This window comes from Alligator sinensis, unplaced genomic scaffold, assembly GCF_000455745.1.
Source record: "Alligator sinensis unplaced genomic scaffold, ASM45574v1 scaffold645_2, whole genome shotgun sequence".
In the NCBI taxonomy this organism is placed as follows: domain Eukaryota; kingdom Metazoa; phylum Chordata; order Crocodylia; family Alligatoridae; genus Alligator; species Alligator sinensis.
In genome coordinates, this window is record NW_005843108.1 from 32,854 (window position 1) to 46,544 (window position 13,691).

General features: G+C 41.1%; 1 protein-coding gene across 3 annotated transcripts in view; it reads left to right on the top strand.

Annotated features, from left to right (window-relative positions):
* The window catches only part of TRIP11 (thyroid hormone receptor interactor 11), a 62,061-nt gene that overhangs the window by 7,082 nt on the left and 41,288 nt on the right, over window positions 1-13,691 (top strand). For all 3 annotated transcript variants that reach the window (XM_025193846.1, XM_025193844.1, XM_025193845.1), the window contains exons 5-7: window positions 2,264-2,332; window positions 8,798-8,963; window positions 11,488-11,856. In XM_025193846.1, coding sequence (XP_025049631.1) covers window positions 2,264-2,332; window positions 8,798-8,963; window positions 11,488-11,856 — 604 coding nt within the window. The remainder of the gene's footprint in view (window positions 1-2,263; window positions 2,333-8,797; window positions 8,964-11,487; window positions 11,857-13,691) is intronic.

Consider the following 13,691-nt stretch of genomic DNA (forward strand, 5'->3'; position numbering starts at 1 on the left):
ATTAATATGTTTGACACTTCAAAAATATACAGTGCAGCATGAGTTCTAAGAATTAGTCCCATACTCTTCTGAGGGGGAAGATAAACAAAAATTTAATTATGAAGATGGAATTTAATCTTTGGCAAGCAGTTGACTAAGTAGTAACAGCTGTTATATTTTATTCGGTTAGAGAAAGTTTAATAAACACGTACTAGGATTTGCTCAAAATATGACTACATAATTTTTTATATATAGGCTTTTCAAAAGTACTTTTGGTTTGTTGTTTTTTTTTAGCTCTGCCCCTAATTGGGTATTGGCAAAGATATTTACAAAAGGATAGTTGCAGATTTTAATACAATTTTACTTTTCATGACTTCATTTTTTTTTACTACTAAACTTCTTTGTGGATCATTTGAAAAGGAACATATTTTCTGCTTGCTGTCATCAAGTAGAGCAGACACTTAAAAATTCTTAACTTATGTTAGTAGTCGTTAATCAACTAATTCAGTTGATTACAATTATACTGCTTGCTCCCAGAGCTGTGCAAACAAAATAATGGCTTCTGTGAATTTTTACTGAAATGCAAGAAACTGATCAAAATGTTAGTCTCTCATAAATACAGTTAAATATAGTGTGAAATTTAAAAGAGAAATCTGCTAACTGCTATTCTTGGATTTAAATTTAAGAAATGTTCTCTATTACAGTGTTTTTTTTCTAAGTTGGCAGTTGTGATTGCAGAGCCGCTGGCCATTATCTTTGAAAACTTGTGGCAATGGGGAGAGGTCCTGGATGATTGGAAAAGGGCAAATATAATGCCCATTCTTTAAGTAAGGGAAGAAGGAGCAGCTGGGGAACTACAGACCAGTCAGCCTTGCTTTAGTTCTGGGGAAAAATCATGGAGCAGATCCTCAAAGAATCCATTTCTAAGCATGTGGAGGAGAAGGCGATTAGGAATAGTCAGCATGGATTCACCAAGGGCAAGTCATGCCTGACAAACCTGATTGCCTTCTGTGACAAGGTGACTGGCTCTATGTAGGTGGGGAGAGCAGTGGACATGATATACCTTGACTTTTTAGCAAGGCTCTTGATACCATCTCCCATAACATTCTTGCAAGCAAGCTAAGGAAGTATGGTTTGGATGAATGGTGGACTGTAATGTGGGTAGAAAACTGGCTGGATTGTTGAGCTGAAAGAGTAGTAATCAATGGCTCAATGTTTAATTGGCAGCTGGTATCAAGTGGAGTGCCCCAGGTCTTGTGGCTTATTGTATTCACTATCTTCATCAACAATATGGAAGATGGGATGGTGTGTAACCGCAGCAAGCTTGCAGATGCCACTAAGCTGGGTGGAGTAGTATATATGCTGGAGAATAGGGCTAGGGTTCTGAGTGACCTAGACAAATTTGAGGATCGGACCAAAAGAAATTTCATGAGGTTCAATAAGGACAAGTGTGAAGTCCTGCAGTTGGGATGGAACAATCCCACACATGGCTGCAGGCTGGGACTGAATTGGTTAAGCAGCAGCTCTATAGAAAGGGACCCGGGGGTTACAGTGGACAATAAGCTGAATATGAGCCAACAGTGTACCCCTGTTGCAAAGAAGGCTAACAACATACTGGGCTGCATTAGTAGGAGTGTTGTCAGCAGATTGAGGGAAGTGATTCTTCCCCTCTATTCAGTACCAGTGAGGCCCGATCTGGAGTAGTGTCTAGTTTTCTGCCCCCCACTACAGAAAGGATGTGGACATATAGGAGAGAGTCCAGTGGATGGCAAAAACAAAATGGTTACAGGTCTCTGGCACGTGACTTATGAGGAGAGGGAACTGGGTTTATTTAGTCTGGAGAAGAGAAGACTGAGAGCAACCTTAACTACCTGAAGGAGGATTCCAAAGAGGATGGAGCTAGATTGTTCTCAGTGGTGTCAGATGATGGAACAAGGAGCAGTGGTCTCAAGTTGCAGCAAGGGAAGTTTAGTTTAGATATTAGAGAACACATTTTCACTAGGAGGGTAGTAAAGCACTGGATCTGGCTACCCAGAGAGGTTGTGGAATCTTCACTTGGAGGTTTTTAAGACCTGGGTAGATGGAACCTTGGGTGGGATGATCTAGTTGGGGGCGGTCCTATTTTGAGCGTGGGGTTGGACTGGATAACCTCCTGAGGTCCCTTCCAAACCTAACTTGCTATGATTCTATTATTCTATACTGTTGAAGTGCTTACACAAAAAATCTATTTCCCTTTATCTCAATTTATTTTGCCAAACTGAAGTATAATCTTTTTCTTGCTTAGTCTTCCAAAGTACAAAGAACAAATGATGATGAGCAGAGTGAAATCTGCAAGCTGCAAAATACCATCAAGGTAAGTGACAATTTTGACAAATCAACCCACACTTATAATTTGCTTCTCAGACCTTGGAGCACAAGTGCTGATATGAGCAGCTTCCTTGACCCCAGTCAGGTCCTTCCCACAATTACAGTGAAATGTGTGCCTACTGTTTGCAACATTAGGACCTAACTCTTTTGCATTAAATATGTATTAGCATGTGATTGACTAAAATGTTGCTGCTTTCTATATTTCAAAACATATCTCTGGAGTGGATTATAAGTGCGTTTTAGGTTGGTTATAAAATAGACTTAGAATAAGGTCTGCAAGAGTAAGCCCAAACCACATTAAAAAAATAGCCAGACTTGTGTGGTGTTTCAGGTTCTGGATGTCTAACGAAGTAAACTGGCAGTAGGTTTTCCCTTCCTACCCCGGAGCAGGTGGTGAGTTGTTACAACTTTTGCTGCTGTTTTAGTCCTGTTGTGGTTGGAATCCTAGTCATAAATAGGGACCTGGTTCGCTGGACCAGTGATTCTCAGGTATAGTGCTCTGGTACCCTGGGGTACCATGAGTTCCTTTTAAAGGTACTGTGCAAAATTAATGCTATTAACTGTGCAAACACCTACACATTCACACAAACCCATAGATTTAAGATGGGAATTCATAGTATAAAAAACATTGTGATGTGTCATGGTCTTTGGGAGTTCTTTGCAGCAGAATAATAGGTCTATTTTCCATAGTTAAGAAATGAGTAAAAGCAAAGACCTCAGATTTTCTGAGGCATGCCTTGAGTTTAGTGAAGTCAAAAACTGCTGTGCTAGATCCTACACAGACACAGAAGTCAATGGTAACTGTAAGGCCATGTTTGTATAGCTTATCTCCTGGCCTTTTCTGCCTCTGACAACCCTTCCCTCCACCTCCTCTTTTGCACTCACTTCTAATTCAGCAACTAGGAAAAATAGATATCATGGGAGGAGTCGTAGGGGTGCTTGGAGAAGACTAAAGTGCTAGTGTCCCTTGATCCCTTGGCATAGCTCCCTGACCCCTGCTCTCACTAGAAATTGTCTAAACGTAGCCATCATACATATGCATGGTTGCTCTGAGCTTTCTGCTCTGCCTGAATACCAGTCTGACACACCCAAGTGAGAGTGAATCAGTGGGGGTGTATTTTGTCAACCAAGATTCTGGTGTTGGGAAGGAAGCCATTTAGAAATGTTTTACATATAATGTACTTCTTGAAATTCAGTTCCCCTGAGAATTTTAGGCTTACTATTAAGTATGATACCAGTATTAAGTATGAATTTAGTACCCCACTGCTTATGGATTTTATGCAGGTATACTTAAACAAAGCTAAACTATAGCTTTTATTTACTGATGTTTAACATTGCCGCACGTGGCAAATACTGGTGAATAGTTATGCTGCTGGTATTTTAGCTAGTGATATGTGGTTACATGCATGATAAATTACACACATAAATGGTAATTTTAAAATTGTTTGTGGACTGTATTTTATCTTGCTTAAATGTGACCTGATTTCCATGCATTTCCAGTACATTGTAAGGTAAGAGTATGGGTAGAATTTGGTGTAATTTTGAATTTGCTCATTTTTACTTGGCTCCCCACTTTTTATTTTAAACACATCTTATCTTATAATAAAAGAAGGGAAGGAGCTTTCCTGGTAGTTAAAGGCCTAGCTGCAGGAGCTGAAAACAACTATTTAAATTTATTACTGATATAAAATGTGCTGGTGGTGGGTGGTGTTTGTATTAATAAAATCAAGCAGTTACCTTTTCTATATTGAAAATTTCAAAACTGTGCTGCTAAGGATAGAGTTTGATGTATGCTAGTACTGTCTTACTTAGAGCTGAATATATGTGAAAATAAAGTAGGGGTATCTTGTTTTGGTAGTGCCTTCACCACAGTTGTGAATGCTTAAGGCAGCTTTCAAATTAGAAAAACTCTCAACAAGTCTATTTGAAGTTTGAATCGGATCAGGTTTTTACATGAAACTTTCATTCTGGACAAGATTATCACATAGCCATGCTCCTCTGAATGTGGCCTATGCGGTATGTTGCGCCACAGACACATCTGTGGTGCCACACATTGCACATTCAGGTGCAGATTCCAGTGTCCAAAAAAACCCATGTGAAAAAAAGCGGGATGGCAGACCCGGGGGGCAGTGCGTGTTGCCCAAAACCAGAGCTTGGCTGGCCAGAGCCGCACTCTGGCTGCTGGCCAGGCTCCGAGTGGCAGGAGTGCTTCTGCTGCTGCCCCAGGAAGAGCCCAGGACCCCAGGTAAGGCTTCTGGGGCCAGCCTGCCTTACCCCACCCAGGATAACCTGCTGCACATTAGAGGGCGTGTGGCACAGGTATTCCCCAGGGAGAGAGCAATGGCGCAAGGTGTGCTGCTGTTTCTTGTCCATGGGAAACAAATGACCACGTTCATGTGGATGTGGCTCTAACACATCTCCTTCAAATAGCTGTGAATGATATTTAATGCCGCAGCTGGTTCAGACAGTCTTTTGTACCACTTTTGTTATATGGTCAAGAATATGTAGGTAGAAGTCAACTTGGGTAACAGTGACAATGAAATGATAGTGTTTAGATTTTGAAGGTAGGAAGGAGAACATTAGAATAAAGACACTGTACTTTATGAAAGCAGTCTTTAAAAACTCAGGGAACTGGTGGGTAGGATCACACAGGAGGCAGTCTGAAGATTCCTGGAGAGCTTGTACCTTAAGGATGCTGTATTAAGTGTACAAGAGCAGGTTATTCTAGTGCAGGGGTTCCAAAACTGGTATGCATACCCCATGGTGGGGTACGTGGGAGAAATTGTGTGACGGCAGGCTTAATTTTCATTATAATAATTGGCATTTAAGGGGTTAAAATATAAAACGTATGCTTGTAGGGGTATGCAGGAAACTGGTAAATCTGAAAGGTAGTATGCAATAAGAAAGTTTGGGAACCTCTGTTTTAGTGCAAATAAAGGATAGGATATGCCTCAGGTGACAGGCCTGGCTAACTAACAAACCCTTCAGTGACATAAAACACAAAAGGAATCTTACAAAAAGTCACGATGTGACCATATTACTAGGAATGGTCTAGGAGCATTGCATAGGCATGTGGTGATGGGAATCAGAAAGCTGCATCTCAGTATGTGCCTTAGCCTATAGCAGGGGCCATAAAAGGCAACATAAAGCAGTCTACAGGTATGTCAGCAGTAAAAGGAAGACCAAGAAAGGTGTAGGTCCCTTACTCAATGCAGAAGGCAATTTTACAATGGATTCTGAGAAGGCTGAAGTATTTAATGAATAAAAGTTCAGCTACCTGATGATAAAGCACATCTGGCATCAAGGACAGGGGCGGAGACAGCCTGGAATAGCAGAAGTACAGGTTAGAGATTGCTTAGAAAAGTTGAATGTTTTCATGCCAGCAGGATTGAATGACAATAATAAAGTGGTGGACTGCATACAGGGACAGGACAGTGGATGTAGCTTCGTATTAGCAAGGCTTTTGTCATTGTCTTCATGTGCATATCTTAAACTACTACTGTCCTTGTAGTGGGAGCACACTGACAGAGCTCTCATCCTCCTATGTGATCTGTGGCAAGCTAGAGTATTTTTGATGTTTTAGGCAATATACTGGTAGTTGTATGTGTTGGTTATAGCTGAAGTTCTTAAGAATAGATTATACAAACATTTGTCTAGGATGGTTTAAATAGGGATGATTCTGCCTCAAGCTGGTCTTTGGACTGGATAGCCTCCTCAGGTCCTTTTTGTTTGAGTCCTACTTTCCTATGACATTCTTATTAGTAAGCTAAGGAAATACAGTCTAGGTGAAATTACTGAAAAGTGGATACAGTACACAATTGGTTGGATCATTGTGTTCCATGAGTTAGTCATCCTGAGTTAGGGTTGATGTTTAATTGGGAGGAGATGTCAGCTAGGGTTTCCCAGGGTTCTGTCTTGGATCCAGTACCATTTAACATCTTCACTAGTAAATTGGTGGCTGGGATTGAATGCACTCTTGCAGGGACACCAGGTGAGATGGAGTTGCATGGGGTGGAATTGCAGATACTTTGGAAGATAGAATTAGTATCCAGAATGACCTTAATGAACTGGAGAAACTTTCTTCCTGAATTTCATTTAATTAAAGACCAAGGGCAAAGTCCTGCAGTGAGAACAGAACAATCACATGACTGGGCAAGGACTGGCTAGGCCGCAGTATTTCAGAAAAAGGACCTAGGTCTTAGGAGTTATAGAGGACCTTAAGCTGAATATGAGCTAACACTGCTCTTGTCTTAAAAAAAAAAAAAAAGAAAAGAAAAAAAGAAAGAAAAAAAAAAAAGCTAATAACATACTGGGCTGTTTTGAATAAGAACATCACTTGCAAGTCAAGGGAAGTGATTCTTTCACCCTGTTTAGGGTCAGTGAGGCCTTGCCTTGAGTGCTCCTTTCCATCCCTTGCACTTCAAGAAAATGTGGAAATTAGAGTCCAGCAAAAAGGAACAAAAATGATTACAGGTTTAAGAAACATGACCTTTCCTATGGGGAAAGGTTGGAAGAACTGGGATTGTTTAGTCTGGAGAAGGGAAGACTGAAGGGAGATTTGATAAGTCTTCAAAGACCTGAAGGGTGGTTATGAAGTGGTTGATGACTGACTGATTAATCTGTTGCTACAGGGAACAGGACAAGGTGAAATGGTCTTAAACTGCAGCAGGGGTACTTTAGATTGGATGTTAAGGACTTTCTTACTTTGAAGGATGTTAAGTATTGGAACAGATTGCCTTGAGCAGGGGTTGGCAATACACAGCCTACAGGCTTGATTTGGTCCATGGAGTGACTAGATCCTGCCCATGGAGTTGAAAGGTATGGCTTTGCCCATGCCAGGGCCAGGCAGCAAGGAGCTGTGCCAGGGGCAGGCAGCTTCCAGCTGTGCCCACACCACTGCTGCTGCTTCCTGCCTCCCGGCTGCAGTCCAGCATTAGCTGGGTGGTTTTGCTGGCATGTCAGTGACAGGAGGCTTTGACTGTCCCTGCACTAGGACCAGGCAGCTGAGAACTGTGCCCACACTGCCACCACTTCCCCCAGCCTCCTGCTCCCCAGGTGTGATATAAGTGCAGCTTCCAGCCAGTAGGGAGTTGCTCTGGGGCCAGGTAGCTTCCAGCTGTGCCTGCGCCATAGCCAGGAGTGAGGGAAGAAGGGAGAAGCAGCAGCCGCATGGATGCAGTTTGTACGTGCCTGGCCCCAGTGTAGCTCCTTATGGGTTGGAAGCTGCATCCGTGCTACAGCTAAGGAGCAGGAGGCTGACAGAAGTGTTGGTAGTATGGGTGCAGTTCCCAGGTGCCGGGTCCCAGTGTGGCTATGAGGAAAGTCCCGTGCTGCTGACACTGCTGAAGTCACCTGGCCTGCATTGGATCACAACTGGGTTGTTCCAGTCTGAGGATTGTAAAAGGTTGCCAGTCCCTGACCTAGGAAGGTTGTAGAATCCCACTTGACTGGAATGGCTTAAGCAAAGATGACCTGTAATTGAGCAGCAACTTGGGCCAGAAGGTGACCTTTCAGGTTTCTTCCAGCTCTCCTTTAATATGGTTATACCATAGAATCTTGCATCCAGAATAGTATGTTTTTTTTCTTCAATAGTTGTTGAGCTCTTTGAGGGTGTAGCATGCTGACTAAGTGGTATATTTTGTTGTTATTCAAACCAGCATATTCAGTTTTGGAAGCTGAGGATGAACTGAAAGCCTTTATCACTGCTGGTTATTAAGCATTATTTTGGATTGTTTATCTAGATCAGGGTGTCAAAGATACAGCCTGCAGAGCCCCATCATCTGGCCTTCTGTGCTGGCCCTGGATCTTGAGCTGACCCATAGACAGCAGCACACAGCATGTGGGGGCTGGCCCCACCCTCTGGCCCCAGGGTACACACTGCACATAGTGTACACCCCAGGACCTATGTAGCATGAGTTTTGGCTTTCCATTTCCTGATTATGTTGACAAGTGAACTTGCTTACTTGCTTGTCAGCAGTACTATACATTATCAGTGTTGGCGTTTTCTATATAACGCTATTATAGAATTCTTCATTAACAGTGTTTGGGTTACTTTTTGTTGCTGCTATATATAATTTCTCAACATTATGAGACTGCCTTCACCTGATTATACTGTAATTTAATAATAGGGTTAATAAAGGAAGAAGGAAATCCAAAAAAACAATTTAGTATTCTCATAACCTAGTAACTCACTTTGCCGATGTGCCTAAGCGTGTAAGCTCTTTGGCGCTGTGTTTTTATATCCTGTACCATACCAGACATTGTTTGCATAAATGACTTCATTTAAAAGGTGTGTGTTGTTTTAGTTGTGAAATATTTGGTAGATCTCTGTGGTACAAGCCCTTTAATTTTTCTAGGTACAAGACGATCTCCTTTTTAAAACATGCATACAATGCAATAGAATTTTCTGTTTTGTATTTTGTAATTGTTTTTGTCCAATCACACTTTTTAGGAGCTGAAGCAGAATTTAAGTCAAGAAATAGATGAACATCAGCACGAGCTTTCAGTATTACAGGATGCACATCGACAGAAATTAGTAGAGCTAAGTCGTCGACATCGAGAAGAGTTAGGAGAATATGAGGAGCGAATTGAAGAACTGGAGAATCAGTTACAGCAAGGTCTTTATTATCCTGTGATCATTCTGTTTTATTAACTGCTGTTTTTAGTTTTCATTTATAAGGAAAATGTCAAATACCTATAAAATGAGCAGTACAGGTGATGTTTGTTACATGAAGACTACTTTAGCTCTTCTTATGTTACTTTGGCTATAATTGACTTGAACTGGATTTTTTTTTTAATATCTAATTTGGTTCTTTAGAATTTTTAGCTTTCCATCACACAGATTCTGGCCTAGATCTTAAATAAAAAATTCTTCAAACTTGTAGAATCATTTTTCACTGATAGGAGAGTGCTTCTTGTTGAAGGTTTTTGTTCTCCTACTTCTGAAAACTACCTAAGTTTATCATAATCTGTTAAGCTTTTTGCTGAAGAACAGAAACATCTCTTTGCTTGTGGAGTTTTTCTTAAACCTTTAAAATTTTCACCTTTATAATGTATGTCCATTTAGAATCACATTTTCCATATGCCAGGTAGTACACTTTAAATCGAGCTTATTTTCAGCTCTTTGACATGCTGCAAAGGAGACTGCAGAAAACACAAGGTTACAACTTCTTAGGACAGAAGTTCTAAAGGCACAAAGTCAGTGGACCACTTAATATAAGCTCAGATTTGCTGATGAGGTTTTCATAAGTGCCTAGATGGATTGGACATTAATTGAAACTGCTTGCCACTTACCAGCAACGAGTCCTTAGTTTTCTATCTGTTTTTTCTTGTAATGAAGTTGTATGTCTAGACAGGGAGTCAGCAAACTTTTATTAATGCAGGCTGCTGGTTATGACCTGGCCAGTGCTGCAGGGCACCATTCCCCTCCAGCCTCTCCAGCAAGGACGAGCAAAGGCTGCAGTGAAGAAGAGCAGCCCTCACAGGCTGGAACAGCTGGCTGGAGTGGCCAGAGGCAGTCTGCATGCCATTAGCAAAATGTGGACTGGATTGAATGGCTGGGGATTGGTTGGTTGTGCCCTTAGCAGAATGCAGACCGGGTTGGACTTTTGTGGGCCAGATGCAGTCCTTTTGCAGGCCATATCTGGTCCACAGGCTGTACGTTGCCAACACATGATCTAGATACATAAAAATGAACTTTTGCATGCCTCCAGTTAATGATGTCCTCTTCTAGTAGAACTTCTGGTAACAAACTTATAAAATTCATGCTTGAACTTGGAACTTGTTTTTCAGTGTACTGGTACCCAAAGGGTGCATGTTATCCTTTGAGCAAGGGCCAGGAGACATGCAAGAAGGCTGTACTAAGAAGCTGACTTCATGACCAGCACTGTTCCTGATGGATAAACAGAAGTGGGCAAAATGCTTTTTAAGAGCTTTGCAGCTTCTTGAAGACTCAGCTAACAGTGACAGGGAATTTATTGAAAGATTCAGATGCCTGCTAAAATTTCTCTCTTGTCTTCAGCAGTTTTACAAAATAATTCTTTTAAAGAATCTTGGATAAAATCAGAGGCATAAGCCACACATCTTTTGCATAACAACTCAGCTGTAATAAATGTCATACTACTTGGTACAGTATATCTGTGAAAACTACTATGCTGTACATTTGTTTTGGTGTTCTACCCACTGGGAAACATCTTCAAGTAGATCCTGGAAATTCCTTTCAGAGTACACATGGACATAAATTGCCAAGTTTCATTCCTTCATTTCAAAGCTTTTATCTACAGATTTGGCTTTCTGTCCTCCACAGCTGTACAGTTGTTTTAAATGTTTGCTTTGTAAGTTGCTTTGCCTGCACAGCTCTATGGAGGCTCTTAAAGTTTGAAACATCTTTAAAAAGAAATGATAACGTTGGCTAAATATGGTCTTGATGTGGAAAGCATCATTTTAGAGTGAAATTTGCTGGCCTTGTGTGATGGGCAAATTAACAGCTTGCATAATAATTTGTCTGCTTACTCTAGATTGAATTATAAATTAAAACATGATACATAAAGTAAGCATACCAGAAAGTTGCATTCATACATACAGTCTATGGTTATTATAAGATTCTGTAGTTCTTGCACCCATTTAGTAAATTCAAGAACTAATTACAAATATAAAGCCAAACTCTGAAGCATTAAAACCTGTCAACATAAATACATCTTAGTGTAAAAATATAGCCTATAATAGCTTCGTTATTTCTGCTAAATTAAAAAGAGAAAACTGACAAAACATAATAGCATTTACTTTTGAATGAACACAATAGCCTAATGATATTTTGGTCAAAACTATTATTTGGGTGGCTTATTTTTTCTTGATGAAATGTATAACTTATTATTGATTGGGATGCTGTCAGACCTACTTTACTTGTTTCAGACTTGCTGTTAGACTTCATTGAGATAAGGAGCTGCAAGGTGTTGCTCTTCAGAAGCCAACCACGTATCTTGATGTACTTCCAAATGTCTCGTTTTCTGTAGATGATGTCTCAGCATCCATTTTAACCTGTTTTAGCATTAACAGTATTTTTGAGGTAAAGATTACTAGAAACTATTCCATGAAAGGGACTTGTGCTGCTATTTTACTGTTATAAACTCTCGTGTCTTTCAGGAGGTGCAGGAGCTGAAGTTACTGATCATTCTAAAATAGGTGAACTGAAAAAGTTCATTCAGAACCTACAAACTGGAAAAGCAGAGAGCATGCACAATATGAAGGAACTGGAGGGTCACATTAAAGAACTAAATCAGAAATTAGCTTCTGCAGAAGAGAGAAATAACATCCTGCTTAAAGAGCAAGAATTGGTAAAGGTGGAAAAAAGCCAAATAACGCAAGAATATGAAAGGCTGAATTCTGAGTTTAGTAAGCTTCAAAATTCTGTTGCAGAGCAGGAGACTATTCTGAAAGAACAGGGGGGAAAGTTCCAACCTGTGTCATCACCTGTGGAGGAAGAAGTGCTCAGACTACAGCAAGCACTGTTGGGTATGAAAAAATTGAACTACTCAAAAGATTATATATAAGAATAGGCAGTTAAATACCATGAAAACAGCTGCTTCTAAAAAAAAAAAAGGATTGGGCATTGAAAGGATTAAGTGAAAGGAGAAACAATTAGGACTAATTTGGCTCACTGTGATGATTTAGGAGTTTGACTAGTTTAGTAGCTACCTAGCAAGAATATATTTTTTTTTGTTCTAAAAAAATTTAAAAATCAGCTTGAATGTATTAAAATTGATTTAAAATTCCAGAAATAAGTAGTACACCAGTTTTAAAAAATTATACAGCATTTTCACCAACATTAATAAGACTCATGTCTAGCTTAGGGTTACTTTGCCTGTTTAGATTTATTGGCATACTATTCTGGCAAATTCGTACTAGTCTGAATGCAGCTATACCAGCAAAGCTGCTCTCTCTACTGGCATAGTAGATGGAAGCAAACTATATCAGTAAATCATAATTTTTCCCCTTAACTCTCTACTATAGCTTCTGCAGGCACTGCTGTTGTTACTTGGGGCTCATACTGAATTCTGTAATGTAGACTAGGGGTTTACCAATAAAGATTTTCTTGGCTGATGTCAATAGTCAACTCTTAACCAGCTACATTGACTGATACTGATTCAATAACCGATATTTACTAATAAAGCTTGTTGAATCAGCTTTAGTACAAGTGTCCCCCACCACCATTTCTAAGTGTGGAGATGCTGATATAGGAGACACAATGGCACTTTAATTAGAGTGGCTCTCAGAGCTGCTCTAATTAAAGTGCCACCCTGCCCCCCTCCTTCCCAGAGCACATGTAAAAGTGCCCCATGCCAGTCACAGCCCCTGCCCTTCAGCCCCAGCTTGGGGGGGGGGGGGGGGGGGGGGCGCAGCTGCCTGAGGCTGCCCAGAGCTAGGTGGTCACTGGGCCAGACTCCCTACTGGGGGAAGGACCCTGCTGCACACAGTGGAGGAGTAGCTGCCCCAGCCCCTGCCAGGCTGTGTCCCCGGCCCCTGGGGCACAGACCTCTAGGCACTGCGGGTTGGGCTGGGCTGGGCTGGGCCGGGCCGGGCAGTTCAGCTCTGCCTGCCCCAGTCCCATCTGTAGGGTGTTTTACAGAGCCTGCCCTGGCCATAGTCTGCACCAGTGCCTGGGACACTGCGGCAGCTGCTCTGCTCCCATCCAGCCTGGCCCGCTGGTTAGGGGATGGCATGTATCTGGGGCCAACCCAGCTTGAGGGAGAGAACCCAGGCATCAGGGGGCCCCAGCCAGAAGGCATAATTAAGTACTGGAGATAGTTACCAGTTACCATGGCCAAAAAAAGTCAGTAGCTAGTAATGTAAATTTCCCTTTTATCAGATTGGCAGCAATAGGCAACTGATATATTGGTGCACCTCTAATGTAGACTTGGCCTCAGATAAAAAGATTTGAGAGATTTCTGACAAATCTCTTTCAAGTATCACAAGTGTGGGAGGTGTTAAATATTTCTACAATTTAGGTTTAGGATTGAAAGAAAAGAAGCTAAGTATGATACTAGAACAATATTACAGTTGCCCTGGGGCATGTAAAAACGATATTTCCTACTTGTTTGGTTTGTTTCTTCCTATTCATCCAAATCTCTTTTCTTTACTTCCTTCAGGATCTATGTCCTTTTTTAATTCCCTTGCTCCCAGCAACTCAGGGCTAGATACCTCCTAGAGAGTCTAGAGGTTCTTCATATGTCTGAACACAAGGCTTTCTAAATATAAATCATCCCCTTTTCTTTGGCATTATTCTTCTTTTTCCTACAGAATCTCAAAGAGTTCTCTGCAGGTCCTGGCATTTTCTCACAAAATATAAG